This window comes from Calliphora vicina, chromosome 3 (assembly GCF_958450345.1).
Source record: "Calliphora vicina chromosome 3, idCalVici1.1, whole genome shotgun sequence".
Lineage (NCBI taxonomy): Eukaryota > Metazoa > Arthropoda > Insecta > Diptera > Calliphoridae > Calliphora > Calliphora vicina.
The window spans coordinates 71,375,980-71,395,103 of record NC_088782.1 but is presented as its reverse complement, the minus strand read 5'-3'; the positions used below and the strand labels follow the sequence as shown (position 1 = coordinate 71,395,103).

At 29.1% G+C, this 19,124-nt stretch overlaps 1 protein-coding gene across 3 annotated transcripts in view; it reads left to right on the top strand.

Annotated features, from left to right (window-relative positions):
• prc (pericardin) overlaps window positions 1–19,124 on the top strand; it is a 32,885-nt gene that overhangs the window by 1,308 nt on the left and 12,453 nt on the right. For all 3 annotated transcript variants that reach the window (XM_065504111.1, XM_065504112.1, XM_065504110.1), the window contains exons 3-5: window positions 8,240–8,304; window positions 12,027–12,130; window positions 12,198–12,281. In XM_065504111.1, coding sequence (XP_065360183.1) covers window positions 8,240–8,304; window positions 12,027–12,130; window positions 12,198–12,281 — 253 coding nt within the window. The remainder of the gene's footprint in view (window positions 1–8,239; window positions 8,305–12,026; window positions 12,131–12,197; window positions 12,282–19,124) is intronic.

The window sequence follows — 19,124 nt, the reverse complement described above, 5'->3', positions numbered from 1 at the left end:
TAAGAAAAATATTAGATTGGTATCAAAATAGTTTATGTTCCCAAGTTTAATTAATTGTAAGATACCGATTAACTGGGTTCAGAATTTGTGGATAACTGGGTTCAGTATAAAGGATAAAAAGGTCCATTTTATGGTTTTTATGATTGTTCTCATAATTCTCTCAAAGGAAATATATGAAATATTAATACCATGTGAAAGATATTTCTTTGAAAGACGGTTGCAATTCCGAAATTTTGTAATTTTCGTAAAATTTTTAATTTTTTTAAATTTTAAAATAATTTTTCCGAAATGGATTTTTATGTTATTTGAAATCCAATCTATTAAAATTTTATTAGAATTTTTGAAAACCTATTTTCATCCCGATCTGATATTAGATATATGTATATTCAAGACACAAAGTTTGTACCTAAAATATCTATAAAGTTTTAAAACAATAAACTTTCCATTATGTAATAACTACTTTTTTAAATTTATTGCATATCCATAATACATTATAAAGCTATAAAAATGTTATTCACAAAGAAAGCTTTAAAATAAATAAAATTTTTTGCGTGAAATGTTGTATTTTAGAAAAACCCCAAGTTGCGGCAAAAACTATTTCCTGGCAAGCTAGCCTCACCAAATTTTGTATGCAGTCTTCTACTGTCAAAATATTTGATTTGAGAAATAATGAGCGGTCCACGCCCAATTTTTGAAGTAGGCTTACAGAACTATATTTACTAAAACACTCCCTTTATAATTTGGTAGATACATTTCCATAAACCTTAGACAAAATTATGAAAGTGGTATCAGTTTGTCTGTGGGCCTCCCATATTAACTTAACTTTTGCAAAAGCAGAATTAAATCGTGAGTTTGCTATTATGTATTTGCAAAATTATATGGCATTAAACCTTAGTTTCCCACGAATAACTTGATATAGGAAACTCCTTTATCGGTTGTTATACACAGGAGTTCTACTCCACAAAGGACGATAACACTATTCACAATTTCACAAAAAGATGACCCAGTAAAAACATCAAAATAAGTGCTAAATACAAACATTTACAAAATATCTTTACAACACACCTCGAGTAATAAAATCCATATTCAAAGATTTATTTTATTGAATGCATATTTTGGAAAACAAAGTTTTATTTAATACAAATTATATTGCTTCACAATTGATAACACGAATTAGAATAAATTTATGCAAAATTGGCAAAATGTTGAAAAATATGATGTTGAAAAATCGAGTTTTTGCAGCGAAATTTAAAAATTCAGCCATAGTGCAATGTAATGTTTATTTTGATATCTATATTGTGTATGGCTGGAACATGTAGCTAACATTAGATCGGGTAGAAAGTAGGTATCGAAAAATTCAAGTAAAATTTTATCCAGACTTTTTAGATTTTTTGTATAGTCATATTAATTATTGTATTCAGTAAGGTGAATAGTCCAATATGTTCCTTATTCCAATATGGGCAATTCCATATCATCGTACATGACATTTGTACGCCTATAGAGTGGAATAGAAATTTGCAAAAATAAGAGTATCTGAAAAATAATTTGGTCTTTATGTTCCATTCAGAGGGTACTAAAATAATAAAAAGTTCTTTCGAAATATTGTTGTCCAAAATATTGAGCGAAATAAGGGTATACGTACGTAACATAAAACTGAACTCATTTTGAGGTACATGTAGAAATATGCGAAAATATTCGAATCGTGACAGGCGTTATGTTTTATTTTAATTTCTTACACTAAACGAAATAGTTTTCTATTAAATAAAACCAATCTTTGGATGATTTTTTAATAAATAAAATTTAATATCGTACGTGACACGTGATAATAAAACAATATATATTCTGTAAATATATGTATGTATACAAAAACTAAAAAAAGTGAACAGAAAATATACATTCGGTTTCAATAAACAATTTGACAATAGCAAAAAAAACAATCAGAGTCAAATTCATTTCATACTACAAGCTAATTGGGAGCCTAGTTTTCGCCGCAATTTTAGCCTAAAGCTAGGTACTCTGTTCAAAATTTCGTGCGAAATGCTGTCAAACTCCATATAAAATATTTGGAATGAAATATATGCGAAATAATTTCGCAAAAGCAGTACTCTGTTTTTATTGTGGAAAACATGTGAAATAAATCTGGCAACCTTATTTTTCCACACGAAATAACATACGCAGCACTTCTTTCGCACGAAATTAAAAGCAACAGCGAGCTGTCAAACAGCATATAAAATTTTTCGCATGAAAAAACCATAAACATTAAAAAATTAAATATAATCAGTTTAAACTGTTATTTTTGTCTTTAAAATGTTGTAATATGATCTAAAAACTTACACATAGTAACATTTTATTATTTTCTTCTATTCAAATCATCTTGAAAAAAAGTTTCAAGGGTTTTTGTGTTTTCAGTCGTGGTAGCTATTCTCGTGGAATTGCCCATATGTCACTTATTGTTAAAATTTCCAATATGTACATTGGCGGCCAACTATTTAGGACAAATACTTGAATTTTTTTCATCAACTGAATTTTAAGTGCTATAGAGCTAAAGGACCTAAGGATATGAAACTTATTATTAATATTTTTCTTTCTCAAAAATGTTTGGACAAATAGGTACAACATATATGGATCAGGAATATATATGACCCACCTCAGCGAACATCCGCTGTTAATAAACACAAAATTTGGTCCGAATATTTTATAATAATAAAAATGTAATGATATAAATGTTAGAAAATATGTTTATTTAAAAAAAAAAAAAAAAAACGTTGGTCAAGTTGTAGAAAAATCTTCTGTGTTCGTGGTGAATATATGTATATGAATTGACACAGTTGAATAAAACACACAAGTTAAAACATCCTTATGCATACATATTTGTGGAAATATTTGAAAAATTAATTGAGAATCACATGGAATTTAGTAAACAATTTTGATCATAATTAACTAGCCACAACAGTATCTACCTACTAGGGTTAATCGAACAATTTATTATGAATAATTATCCGAAGAATTTAAAAATACCCATTTTCAAATAACGAATATTTCGAATAATTTTATGAAGAATAACACAGGCAACACAATCAAAAAAATTTTACAGGCTTTTTAAACCACTACACAATTTTGATGTATTGTGGTTCCAGTAGTACAAATATAGTCCAAATTTTAAGTTCTATGGAGAAGTTTTTTTTTATTTTTTTTTTGTAAAATTGTAATTTTTTTAAACGTTTTTCCACAAATGCGGCTTTGCTAACAAATTCTCCCTTTTTCGATTTTTGATGAAACTACTGATATATAAACAGATTAAAGATTATGTAAATTTGAACTTTCAATAATATCGGACTAACCCTTTTTGAGTTATCATAAATTATGTGGAGAAAAATCTAAAAAAATTCACAATTTTAGAAAAAAAAATATTTTTAAAAAAATCTATCCATAGAATTCAAAAATTTTATAATTTTTGTACTTAAGTAACCATGATGCATCAAATCTGTTGTAGTGGTTAGTGAAGCCAATTTTTTGCGTTGACCTGTGTAATCGAATAAAACGAAAAATATATTTATTTTAATTGTTCATGTTTTTTAAATATTTCATAATTCTAAATTTAAATAAGTAGTTATGTCTTCTATGGCGTTCATTCAAATCGAATGGATTTGCCCCAAATCACGGTTTAAGTTCAAGTTTTCCCTTACAATTTCCTGTATAATCGAAACCAAGTTTTTCTCCAAAACCTTTGAAAATAATTGTTTTGTATCACACTGTATGGTCCAGATACGAAATATTGCCAGAAATATTAACCAATTATCCTAATCAAAATGTCAACTCAGAGTTGACTGTTGACAGTGATATTGATGAAATAGAATAAGAACATGACCTTAAAATTTATATAAGTGATGGTATTATTCTAACAAAGGAAAAATTTAACCTAATATGTATACATTAATTTATTAAAGAACGTAAAAGTTAGAAAAAGGTATCACTTAAATAAAACGAGCAATATACATCCGTCCAATGTTTAAGAATAATTAAAACACAATAAAACCTTAACAATTAGGCCTACAAAGCCGATGTGTCCAAAAATAAACAAAATATGATGAGCCGGTAAAAAGTTTTGAATCAAAATACATATATGTATGAAAAACTTGGTTCGGATTTAAAATAAATACACAGAGAAAACAGATTCGTTGTCACAACCGAATTTGTCGCCAATCGAATTCTGTCGGTTGCATGCACTATCACATTGTTCAGTTGTAGTTACTGAATATATTGATAGTCACAACTGCTAATAACAAACTTATTCGGTTGGAATACTTACGAATTTAATATATAACCCAAGTAAAAAAATATTATTTTGTAAAGTTATGCATGTTTTATTAACGTTAATAGGGAAACAATTGCAAATAAACGCATATTTATACTTGTATGAATACGTAAAGACTATTTAGAAAATCACTAAAGCAGCTGAATTTTAAAATTTGGCAGCCAAACATGGATTTTATGGCAGCTTTATGTACATCGGCAAAATGAGGTAATTTTTCAAAACGGCTGATGTATGTAGAATCTTCATGTGGAATTCCTGACGAGAATAATAAAGACAATGAATGTTTTTTAAAGCATATCCCAAAAGTCATAAGTTATGTTACCTTCATTTCGGACCTTCATTATCAGGAATTAAGTCAAACTAAGTATATACAATGTAAAAATTCCAGAATCTATAGTCGGCAAAACGACATTCCACAATGGATTTATAATCTTGTAAAGTATTGACTCGCCAACAGGTATCGGTAAACAAACAGCCAATATTTCGACATTTATCGGAAAATGTCTGTAAAAATGTTATAGCTAGAGTTTCTTGATCTAGGCAAATGAGACAATGAATTAATATGTTCAATAAGTGCATAATTGCACATTTACCTTTACCCTTTAATAACGCTGTCGAAAATGGAACGCGATGTTTCTAAAGGCAGCTCTTTATGTGCTTCTGCACAAATGCATATGTAAGCACTTAATGATGTAGGTTTTCATAACGATCCTCATGTGGGTCAAAGTTTATAGAATTCCTGAGGAGAATTTACAAAACTGTTTAAACAATGATTTTTAAGGAATATGTTAAAATTTACCATTATTTCGGCCATTATTCGTCAGGGAGTAAATCAATCCATTTAAATTTCCATCATCTTTTGTCTGCAATCTACTACAGATTCCACATAATCCATTCCGTTTTCAAGATGAATATCTTTTAAAATACATTTCCTTTGAAAAAATATACATACATAGCATATTTACCCTTTATATTCCAAAAAAGACCTACCGCTATCTACCGAATTCACATTTATTTCTTTTTTAACACATTTTAATTTTTTATGTTAACAATTGCAGATTTAAAGATATTTATGTTTTAATATTTTATTATTTTAAAAAAAGTCAAACAAATTTACATTATTGGGTTTACGTAATCTTTTGTCGGTTGGGAACAATTCGTAAATTTATTAATAACTACAACTGAAAATATAGTTAAAACGTAAATTCTTTGAATACGAACAAGTTTATGATTGCAATAACCAATATTTAGTACTAAGAGGAGAATTTAATTAGGTTGTGTCTGCCGATTTCGTTGAATTTATTTTAACCAAATACAAATTGATTATAATAACTAATGTTGCTATTGTAGTAACAACAATTCCATTATAGCTATGTTTCCGCAGCTATAAATACGGAAAAACTATTGAATTTATGAATTTTTAGTTATGAAAACAATATTTTGGTTACTTTTATAAAATTTTCGTAATAGTAACCGTTTTCCAACCAATTTGTTTTCTGTGTGTAGAAAAAACATAAAATTTTAAGTGTTTTCCTCATATATCATCATACGTATAACTTTCATTAAACATACAAATATACATATTTTTTAAAAGGCGTTTATGCTAAAGTAGGTGTTCAAAATGAGCTCGCACAAATTAAAATTGCTCAACCGATATTCCGATATTGTATGTAAAAAATCCATATAACCCTCTTCTTAGTAATGGGTATAAAAAATAATTATTAAATACACCACACGACTAAATATTTTATAATCAAATCTCAATGAATTTAAATTTTATGTTGAGGGCTTTCTAAGTAATAAATCTTTAATAAACGAAGCTAACTTTCGTCATATCCCAGAGGAGAAACTCCTTCCTTATGACAAAAGTCCGGTTATACAGGAAAAACTTACGGCTATGGAATTTTTTCCATAAATTTAGCTTATTTTTCATTTGGGTAATTTATCGTTTTTGATTGTGAGCGATTTTATTTTAGTTATTTTGCTGACATGTAATTAATTCAACTGTTTGTTTGGGTTATGCCCGTAATCTATCAGATATCTATTAGAGCTTATGGAGTAAAAATATTTGCTATTTTTTTACCGTAGATATTGATTTGAAATTAATGTCATGTTACCTTTTAGGTAAATTTATCTGCTGGTTATTTTTTTATATATTTGTTGAAGTTACGGGCAATAGTACCTTATCATGTCACAGAGTATCTCAAATGTTTTATTTTACCCCTCCATGGCCAAAATTATCAAAGTGATAGGTCCCATAAATTCCAGAAAAAACAATCACATAAATAGTTTAGTTGTCAGTTCCGTTCCCCCTGGGGGCATTAATATCCTACACCACAATATGTGTTTGTAATGCTTAACGTTACCAGATGGTTTTTATCAAAAATCTAAATGTTAAGGAGAACTTTTTAGAAACTTTTTTTTGGAAATAATTCCGTATCTTGGGAACTATTTCAGATATTGTTACGAAATTTCACATGCTTTGAGCTGAGGTGATTTCGAGTTGATTTACGTTTGTTCAGCTTTCCAGCAATAATGGGCGCCAGTGCGTAGCTCCTCAAAGTTGGTCGCGTCCTCCTCAAAAATCCATTTATGATCCGAATGAGCTGACATTTTAAATATAAATAGTCCCAGAGAAGTTCTACAAAAAATAGGCTTACAAGTATAGGTTATCTCTATTAGTTGTAGAGATATTCAGGTTTATTGATTTATTTTTTTAATTTTGCTCGATGTTTTTATGGTTTTTTAGATATGGCGGGCCTACGGAGTGTCGAAATTTATTTTTAAAATATCAGCTATATTGGCGATAAAATTCTAAATATAATTCTCATTGGGATGCAATAGAAATTTACGGAAACAATGCAATGCTTCTATTATAGCTACTCGCTGCAAAAGCTTACATAAATGCAGCAAAGAAGCTCATCTTGAACAAAAATCATGAATTATAAATTCGAAGCAGTAATGGTTCTATTTCTATACCCACCATCAAAAAGATGGGGTTATATTGATTTTATTATTCAAATATTTGCGCCGATCAGCGGGAGCTAGGTTTTGATTTTGGACCCATAGTTTATTGGTGAAATTTTCTTAGAATTTTTCGTAGATTACGTTTTTGCTATACGCCTGTGGACCACAATAATTGATCCACCCTAAATTTGATACATATGTATATTACTGTTACCGCTAAGCTAGCGTTACATAAATAACAGCAAATACCGTTACCGACATAATTCAAATTAGCGATAACGTTTATCCGTTTGGAATCGGTAGCCCGCCCTCCTTGATAAATAATTTGCATAATATAAGATATGAAACGAATGCAAAGCTAAGTTAGATACTACAAAATTTGGCAATAGCCGACGCGAGGTTGCACCGTATATTCAATTTATTTCTGCCTTTCAAAACATCCGTTTCTATTGCGGTCGCACTCAATTTGAAATTGAACAGGAAATTACAAAGATCTATGATAAGAGTTTAATAGTTTGCTGCGTCGAAAGAAATGAAAGACCAAGGTCATGTATATTTTAGAAAAAAATTAATTAGAACAAGAAATACAAAAAAAAAAAAACAATAAAATTGAATCAGTTTTAAAGCACAGCAAACACAGTGATGCGTGTAATTAATCCGTGAACAACTGAAAAAGTAGGTCTTCTTGTTGATAAAGTTGACATTAAAGATGAACTTACTATTTGAAACACTTAATCAGATATTTTTGAAATTAATTTGAAAACTAAGAGACTAATAAACATACAAACATACAAGTAGTCTAATTTAGTAAGCAGTATAATTATTATTTAATATTTATTGTACATAAATAAATGTAATACAAATAATTCAAGGTTGTTTTGAATTATAATTAAAAAGAAATATGAATGTTTCAACAGATTTTTAAAATAATGTGTGTTTTTTTTTATTACTTTTCAGAAATCTGCTGGAAATGATGAAAATATTGAATATATGGATGAAGTTCAAAGATCCAAAAGAAGCTTGTAAGTTGAAATCAATAATTGATATTGTAGTAATCAATTATCAATTATTAAACATGATAAATCATCACATAACCAAAATAATGAAAAATTCGAATTAACAAAAATCCGTATAGAAAACCACCAGTGTTAAATTTTGTTGTCTTTTAAAATTCTCATAAAAAGAATTATAATTATATCAACCACCAAAAAAGTGGATTGTAATTGATTTTTTCATTGTGTTTGTAACACTTCGAGATAATTGTCGAACACCCACAAAAGATTAAATCTGGATCCTAATGCAATTCTAAAACGATCTAGCAATGCTCGACCGTCTGTCCTTCATTCTGTTGAAGACACAATATTGAATAGAGAAAGGACATAGAAATGTCCCACAAATGTTCTTTTTGGATCAGAAATGGTCTGAAATTGAAAATGGGTAAAATTACATCGAATATAGCACTCTTACTTGTTATTTTTATTATAAATTTTAAAGTATTGACATATTTATATCAACAATTTTGATGAATGCATATCTGATTTGACTGAAAAGTTCAGCAGTGCTAACAAAATTGACAGTTCATAATCCATTAGTAAAAACACAATCATTGGTTAAAGAAGCCCTCCCAAATTTTTTTCAGGTTTAACTGAACAGCGTGTACGTTTAATCAAAAAATTTGTAATCGCTTTCTGAGCCGATTGATCCTTAAGATCCATTATTTTTAAGCGATACAAATAAAAATCTGAAGAAATGCTATTTTGAAATATAACAACGCACAGTGTTATAGAAAAAAAGAGGGAAATATATCTGTAACTTCTAAGCCCTTAGTTCGATTTGAATGAAATTTGACGTGTGCAATGAAGGCCCACCAGGGGTGCTTTCAGGGGTCCCGAATATAGGACACCTCGGGTATGTTAAATTTTTAAAACGATCCTATTTCTTAGTCTGTGTTCCGATTTAAAAAAAAAATACATATTGTTACGAAATTGTACTTGAATTCAAATATAACGATTTTAACGGCTGATTTAAAAGTAGCATAATGCTTTCAAATAGCAGTGCTGTAATAGCAAACTGTAACATATCTGTGGGCATTATTAACATTGAATAAAAGCTTTCAGTTGACCATTGATCGTATGTATGGCAACGCTGTTTGCTGCGACCGTATATTCAAATTCGAATATTTAGTTAAAGAACATTGTAGAAAGTACACCACAGATGGCGTATGTATTAGAAATCTCTAGAATATACGAGCTTTGACAGTTAAAGAGCCATCTAGAGTGCAGATGACAGTGTTATAAATAGTGGCAGAGGTCGCAGTCGTTAGTGAGTTTATCAGAGACGCTATTCGAATAAACATCAACAGAGTGCCTTAAAGTGTGCTGTGTTTTTCAAGTGAATTCGTGTACATTATAAAGTGTGTCTGTATTTCTGCGAATTTATAAACGTATATAAAAAACATTGAGTGACTATTTAATTATGTTGTTGTACATTTTAAATAAATAAAGAGTTGTTACAATTTTCAAACTACTAAACGGCTTTTATTTGCAATCAAAAGTATCCGGTTTATTTAAGGGAAATAAACAAACATTTTGAAAAGGTTAAAACGTAACAATATATAGAATCTAAAATGGGTTACTATATTTTCATATCGTCTATGTGATTTGAGAATTTTAACCTAAAGTTGAATTTTATATAAAAAATAGGCCTTTTTTGGATGGATCTGGTCCCCTCGGTATCAAAAATTTCATTTAAAATATTTAGTGTAAAATTACCCAGCAAATACTTTACTTACCTAGTAAGCCAGAAAGTATAATTGGAGCAAAGCGATAACTACTTATTATTTCACTGAAACACTACTTACTGTTGTTCGAGATTTTTAAAAAATTCAGGGGTCAAGCTTACAAATGTACTTACAATCAGTTGAGAAATAAGTAGTAAATTCACAACAAGAATATGTAGCTAAAAAAAAACACAAAAAATATTGCCTTGTGTGGGAATCGAACAGTCACATTATTTGCTTGTGTTTGATAGTCAAGCTGCTAACTCACTGCTCCATGTACGAGTTATTTTATTGGAAGTTAACAATAGTTTTAACATCAACATATAAATGAATATGAAATGAACAAAAAAATTAATGGCTTTGACAGGTGGCGAACCACTAACCTCCCGTTTTCCAGTCAAACACACTAGATAGCTGTGCTAAATGCAAAAGTTCATTACCAGCCTGTATAAAAATAAGTACTTATTCTAGTAAATAAAATAATGTGCTGGGTAACCACCACTCCTTACAAAAGAATGCATGAAATAACTAGTTGTCATTACAAAAATTCACAAAATTTTTGCTGGGTAGCTTTTCAAAAAGTATAAATTAACTTAAAAAGAAAAAAAAACAATTTTTTCCTAAAAACTAGCAAAAAATCTTAAACAAAATTTTAAATGCATATAACTATGGATTCAGTCACGATTTTTAAACAATTATTTTTTTGTTTGACAAATACATTTGTTGTTTCCAAAAGAAAAGTGGAGAAAATCGGGAATATTTAGACCCATTGTTATCAAAAAACTGGAGTAAGGTGGGTAAAAATATTGAAAATTTAATTTCCAAATGCAAATATCGCATAAGTTATAAGAGATAATAGCTACGACGAGGTTTTTTGTAGTGCTCGACGAGGAAAAGAAGAAATAGGATCGTTTTAAAAATTGAACATACCAGAGGTGTTCTACTTTGGGAACTTAAACTCGACAACACTTCTTGGCTCATGTCAAATTTCATTCAAATCGGACTAAGGATAGAGAAAAATTATAATTATTTCCGAATAATACAACACTACTTTCAGGGATCAGTTAGCTAAAACTAACTGATGCAAAGTCTAAGGCCAATCGGATAGCAAGAACCCGCGTCCCGCAAGGTTGTAAATTTAAGTAGACAATACTTAAGTTTATATATAACCTTACAATTTCATAGCCAGATGATTGTCAGACAATCAATTTATCTGCCAACAAAAATTATCAGTTAACACGGTAGTATGGCAAAAATTGCAAGATCCCTTGTTAGACATTACTAGAACTTTCAAATCATTTGAAGCAAACAATTTGGAATTGTTTAGCAGTGACTTGTCCTGACTTGGCAATTGAAAGAGTGGCAGAGATTTACATACCAGGATGGCTTCCGCGACACCTTCCATAAAATCCATATACTTCGCCGTGCCTTAACTTCTTCGATAAATTTGATATTTTCGTGTGACCACACGAATTCCACCTTTTAGCGGTAGGATTTTTTACAGCTTCAGAGTTTGTTGGCGACTGGAAAAGTCAGGTCAAATGTATAAACATCGCACATCTGACAATAAAAAGTGCCTGAAAATGATCTTACAATAATATGACAATGTCACACGATTTTCAGATGTCTGACAATATTATAGTCTTACAGTGTGCTTTTTCTGACATCGTTGCAAGACAAAAATTGTAAGAACATACGGATGTTAGACATTTTCTGAAAATTTTCCAGATAATATTGTAAGATCTGAAAACCGTCTACCAGGGCACTCAGCTGTACGAGATATTATTTTGAGAATAAAACAATTAAATTTAATACATATCTCATTAATTTCGGCATACGAAACATGACCATTTGATATTTGGTTCCTTAATTTGATGGATCGATATTTCGTGTATGTTTGGAAACAATCTGATTGAAGGACCTTTCTATTTTTTTTATAACCATTTATTCATTACTACTTTATAGTGCACGTGGTCAAACTCAATCTCAGTACTTAAATTTTGGACAACCTGAACTAGATGGTAAAGCAGAAGCTGAAGCTACACAAAGTGGTTCCAGATCTACTGTTTGTATGTATATTTTTATAATATCTGTCAACAACTAGAAGTTACACTAATAATTTGAATTTTATTACAGCTGGAACACATGGCATGGGACAAGCGCAAAGTCAATTTTCAAGTGGAGACTGCAGTGGATGTGGTGTTGGCAGTCCTGTCTATGGTAACTAAATTTGTATAACAACTGTCCACGCTTAATTTAATTTCTTTTCAAATATATTATTGGCTACTTCTAAATTATTTTTATACCCTTCACCTTCGTGAGAAGGGTATACATATATGGGGCATTTCACGTCAAGTGAACAAACTTTTGAAATCGATGTCTTCCGATCGCGATGAAATTTGCACCAATGTTAGTTCTATTGGATAGTAATTCGGACACCATTTTTCAACAAGATCGATCAAGAACTCTCTGAGTTATAGGAGGTCAAAATTTGACATTTTGGCCAAACAGGTGTTTTTTTTATCCATATAACTTATTACCTATTGTTCTTAGCAAAATGTTTAGATAGCTATTTATGCAATCTTTCGAAAAAAAAATTAAAAAAATTTAATAAAATATTTTTGATTTTTTTTTTTAAATCAAAAATATTTTTGACTTTTTTTTCAAAATGGGCCCTTTTTATTTTTTTTTTATTTTTTTTAAGAAAGCTTAGGTCTTTTCCTAAGCGACCTATATGGTCGCTTAGTGGGATGCGAGTGGGATATCTATCAAAAAAATATTTTGTAACTCAAGATTTAAAATTTTTGAATTTTTTTGCAAAATCAAAAACTTTGTTGACTTTTTTTAAAAAAATGGACCCATTTTTTAATTTTTTTTTGCTCAGAAGAAAGCTTATGTGTTTTCCTTTAACACCCTTTTTGTCGCTTAGTGGGATGCGAGTGGGATATCTTTAAAAAAAATGTTTTGTAACTCAAGACATACAATTTTTTACTTTTTTTTGAAAAATCAAAAACCTTTTTGACTTTTTTTTCCAAAATGGACTCTTTTTTTATTAATTTTTTTTCTCAAAAGAAAGCTTAGGTATTTTCCTTTAAAACCTTTTTGGTCGCTTAGTGGGATGCGAGTGGGATATCTATCAAAATAAATGTTTTGTAACTCAAGACAAAGGTTTTTAAATTTGCACTATTTTAATTTTTTTCATATTTGTGTGTAAACCTTAAAAATTAAACTTACGCAGAGAAACTAGACACATTAGCCTTTCCGATGGTATGTAACATACCCAACTAAAATTTCATAGCCTCGATACTGTAATAACCATAATATGTTAACCTCAGGAATAAAAATCACTTTTTTTCTATGGAAATGTTGAATAATTTAATTTTGTTATTTATTTGTAATAATAATTAATTTAATATATAATGATAATAATAATAATAATAATAATAATAATAATAATAATAATAATAATAATAATAATAATAATAATAATAATAATAATAATAATAATAATAATAATAATAATAATAATAATAATAATAATAATAATAATAATAATAATAATAATAATAATAATAATAATAATAATAATAATAATAATAATAATAATAATAATAATAATAATAATAATAATAATAATAATAATAATAATAATAATAATAATAATAATAATAATAATAATAATAATAATAATAATAATAATAATAATAATAATAATAATAATAATAATAATAATAATAATAATAATAATAATAATAATAATAATAATAATAATAATAATAATAATAATAATAATAATAATAATAATAATAATAATAATAATAATAATAATAATAATAATAATAATAATAATAATAATAATAATAATAATAATAATAATAATAATAATAATAATAATAATAATAATAATAATAATAATAATAATAATAATAATAATAATAATAATAATAATAATAATAATAATAATAATAATAATAATAATAATAATAATAATAATAATAATAATAATAATAATAATAATAATAATAATAAAAAGATGAATAATTTAGTAAAATTTAATCTTAATCACAATAGATCAATTTATATAATAACTATTTTTACACTTAATTTATGAAGTTTTTAAATTTTCAAATATCCATACTTTTATCCTCCTTATTTGTCACCTTTATTAGCTGTTTTTTTTTGTCAATCCTTTCTTGGCGTTATTAGATTCAGCTACTGATTTCGCTGCTGGCTTCTTTTTTGGCTTTGGAAAGAAATCGCATTGAGTAGATGCAGAAAACTTTTTTAATTTGAGTCTTCCATCGACAAGCGGTATGAAAGCATGGTATTGAGCAGTGCCATCGATTGTTACCGCAGCATCGAATCTGCTCTTTAGTGTTTTCAATGTTTCCTCATGATCCTCTTTGCTACTAAAAACTATTTTAGTTTCTTTACAATAATTCGTTGCCCAATGGAATAAAGCAGTCGCATCTAAGATGCGATCTTGATGAGAGCACTGGAGGCTATACTTCGCTGCATTTCATTGAAATCAAATGAAATAATGAATTCACCAGACTTCAAATGTGTTTTGAAGTCCTTGAAGAATGACCACTGCTCTTTGACTAAAAAGTCATGGGTTCTCAAATTTAGCAATCCTCTACACAGTTCTTCCACAAAATCATCCACATTTAAAATTATGGTTTTCAGTGTGCATCTTTCAGTCTGAAGCCAAGATTCAAATTTTAACTCCTCAATACATTCTCGATCAAAATAGTTGATTAAATTTTCTTTCATGGATGTGGTTTCCGGGCAATTCGAACATTCACCTAAGTGGCAAGAAGTTGTAGCATTAGGGCACATAGTCAATTTAAGGCAATCGCGGTAATGGTGTAAATCTTCTGATGAATCATCTTTTAAGTAATTTAAGTTGATTTCCTTCAACATCAATTTAACATTTTCATGGTAAATACAAACACATACTGTGTGAGTTCCGCTGCTTCCTGCCTTGGCCTCAGTTGTGTAAATTTTGTGAATCCAATTTTGACATCCTCGTATTCAGATTGAAATGTAGCGAATAATTCATTCAGGTTACAGAGAACCATTCTCTTCTGCATTTGAACTTTCTTGCCATCGATTCGTACAGACATCCAGTCTTTCATCCCTGGCATCAGGCGACTCATATCATCTCGCTGATAAAACTGAGTTATTAGAGATTTAGTATCGCACTCCAAAGTTTTTCCCTTCTTTTTGTTTGGGAGTGTGAGAATCCCATGCTCAGCAACCAATTGTTTAGCAATTCTTGCTTTTCGTTGAGACGTTCCAAACTCAGTCATTGTTTTTGCAGAACTCCATGTTCTTGGAGCAAGCGTGAGAAGTTGAATTCTTTCAGCTTCACTCTGTGACGTTTTGTATTTCTCTTTTATTTGAGAACTTCTACTGCATCCTTATGGTATTGGTTTCGACACTCATTCGTTGAATTTGAAAAGTTAGAATAACCATCATCATCAACAGTTCTGTCTTCGTTCTCGGAATTACTTTTGTCTTCATCTGGAATAACTTCAACGCAAGGCTCATTACTATTCAAATTCGGTAATTCGTTCAACTTTCCGAGCTCTTTCCTGCATGATCCACAAATTTTCAATCGTTTTGACAGCGTAGGGAATTTTTTTAATAAGCCGTCGGAAATATTTCGCATATCTGATGATCTGTGCTTCATTTTGTTAAAGGGATTAAAACAAAAAGACGAATAAATTTCATTTTCAACCTTAGCCTTTTTAGAAGTCGTAGACATTTTGAATTTTGTAAGTATTTATGTAAACAACACACGTCTTAACTTTAACGCTGTTTCTAAAAAACTGATTTCCGTATGTCTTCAGAATGACAATAAATAGTTTTTTAAGATCATATAGGTAGTACGTTTTAATGAATGAGTCTAAAATCTTTTATTAGGGTCAAGAAGGGCTTACATACTAAAGTACCTAGTTTAACCAAATGTTACAAATAATAATAAAAATAAACCATAACCTACCTGTCAACTTCTACCTCTCCACCCACTTCTTAAAGTCAAATGTCATAAAATAATAAATTAACTGGTACTTCGGAGAAGAGCCATAAAATATTTCCACTTGATTCCAAAAATTTGTTTCTGGGGCACCTGATATTTTAACAATGAAAATCACGTGCGCTGAAAACTACCTCTAGGATTGACTAAAAAAGCCGCAAGATACAAAACTCAGACAAATTTTGGGGGTGGAAAATTAATAGCGGTCGGCCTCATATTGCATCCCTCCAGTGGCTATTATCGGTCAGTTGTTGTGGTTTTTATTTTTAAGGTTTTAGAAACACTTACACAAAAATATGAAAAAAATCAATTTAAAAACATTTGTCTTGAGTTACAAAACATTTATTTTGATAGATATCCCACTCGCATCCCACTAAGCGACCAAAAAGGTTTTAAAGGAAAAGACCTAAACTTTCTTTTGAGAAAAAAAAATTAATAAAAAAAGAGTCCATTTCGGAAAAAAAAGTCAAAAAAATTTTTGATTTTTCAAAAAAAAGTAAAAAATTTTATGTCTTGAGTTACAAAACATTTTTTTTATAGATATCCCACTCGCATCCCACTAAGCGACAAAAAGGGTGTTAAAGGAAAACACATAAGCTTTCTTCTGAGCAAAAAAAAAAAATTATAAAATGGGTCCATTTTTTAAAAAAAGTCAACAAAGTTTTTGTTGACTGACAAAAATTTTAAATCTTGAGTTACAAAATATTTTTTTTGATAGATATCCCACTCGCATCCCACTAAGCGACCATATAGGTCGCTTAGGAAAAGACCTAAGCTTTCTTAAAAAAAATAAAAAAAAAAAAATAAAAAGGGCCCATTTTGAAAAAAAAAGTCAAAAATATTTTTGATTTAAAAAAAAAAAATCAAAAATATTTTATTAAATTTTTTTAATTTTTTTAGAAAGATTGCATAAATAGCTATCTAAACTATTTGGGACACATTTTGCTAAGAACAATAGGTAATAAAATATGCTTCAAAAAACTCAAAATATGACCTAAAAATTTAAAAAATATGCACTTATATTTTAGTACAGAAACATAAAATAATTAACTATGATTAATATAGTAATTAATTAATCTCGGTAATATTATGATCATGATGTAAAGTAGCATCCAACCTTAATTTTGATCTCACAATAACCCAGCAGTTAAGCAAGTAGTAAATGTTTCCCTTATAGACAGTAATTGTCACTAATATCTGATCACTTGGCTGACTCCAATTTACATACATACATATATGTAATCTAGCGTAAAGACAATTGTCACTTAAGTGTCCCTAAGTAATCTGTAGTGTAGTCACTTTAAATTGTGTACTGCATTTCTTTTTTTCATTTATTTATTTTCAACAACCTAGCCTATTGGCCATAACCGATTATAAATTTCTACTTAAAATTAGTCTGTAAGCTATCCAAAAGGGTCAAATAATCCCCAGCTTACAATATGCACGTGTTAAAATAACTAGTCACGTAGCTAGTTTTGTAACCGGTTGTCACCCTAAATGATAAGAAAATCACTAGTTCAGGACAGTCTCCTATAACTGCTGGGAAATGACTGTAAGTAGCGGTAACTGTGTATTTGGAGTTAAAAAATCTTTCGATAACGAAATCTCATATAACTCGGAATTGCAATGAAAACAATTATGAATGGTTTCGATATATCTAATGAATTTTTGATACTTAGAACAAAATCTAGACTTTTTTGAAGCAACATTTTTTATATGATAATCGTCAATTGCTGATAGAGAAATAAAGAACCTAATGCGAGTTTCTCAATTCGAATAAAACTTTGTGTCTCGACAATATATTGCCCATTGTCGATAAAAAATTATAATTTTATTAAAAACTTGGATAATATGCATATAAATATGCATTTTGAAGTAAAATATAACAAAATATGCATTATCAATAAAATATGCAAAAATATGCACTAACAAATCGATGCCATTTTAAAGCAAAATATGCGATTCGTATAGATAATTGGTCTACATTGTATTTGGACGTTCGAGAAAAAACATGCATTTGCATATAAATCCGCCCCCTAGTAATTAGTTATATGTATAAAAAAAACACCTGTTTGGCCAAAATGTCAAATTTTGACCTCCTATAACTCAGAGAGTTCTTGACCGATCTTGTTGAAAAATGGTGTCCGAATTACTATCCAATAGAACTAACATACTATCCAAACTAACTAACAGACATCGATTTCAAAAGTTGGTTCACTTGACGTGAAATGCCCCATATACATAATTTTGTCATTCCTTTTGTAATTTCCACAATATAATTTTTCGACCCAATAAAGTATATATATTCTGGATACTTATAGATAGCGGATTCGATTAAGCCATTTCCGTCTGGCTGTCTGTTGAAATCAATTTTCAGAATATCTTCGGGTTCCAAATCTTCAATAATTCTGTCAGAAATGCTTTCGAGAATTTTCCTATTTAAAATCAGCAAAATCGGTCCACAAATGGCTGAGATATGAGGAAAAAACCAGGACAACCTTTATTTTTGACCTATATCTGGATTACTAAGCCATTAATATAGACAATATGGATATCTAATGATAGATATTTCAAAGACCTTTGCAACGACGTATATAAGACCTACAATGGGTCAAAATCGGGTATATAAGATTTGGTACAGCTGAATATGGCTTGTTTTTAATTTATATTCTTCCCAGCTGTTTATTAGAAAATCATTCAGCTAAAATTTTTCAGTTTTGGATAGGTATTTCAGATAAAAGAATAAATAAATATGAGTTTGAATGAGTTTGCTGAATAACATTCGTATAGGGATTAAATTGAACGTGGACTTCCTTACATGTTTCTATGTATTCATTAGGATGGCCCCGTTTGTATGGAGGAAATATAAGGATCCCAACTAAAATGAACGTTTATTCTCAAAATGTTTGTACTGGGTTGAGTATTTGGTGAGCTGGATCAAAGAACAGGTTTTTGTGATTTGTTTCACTCTTCTAGCACTTGATCCAGCTCATCAAATACTGACGCCAGGAAAAAATATTAAG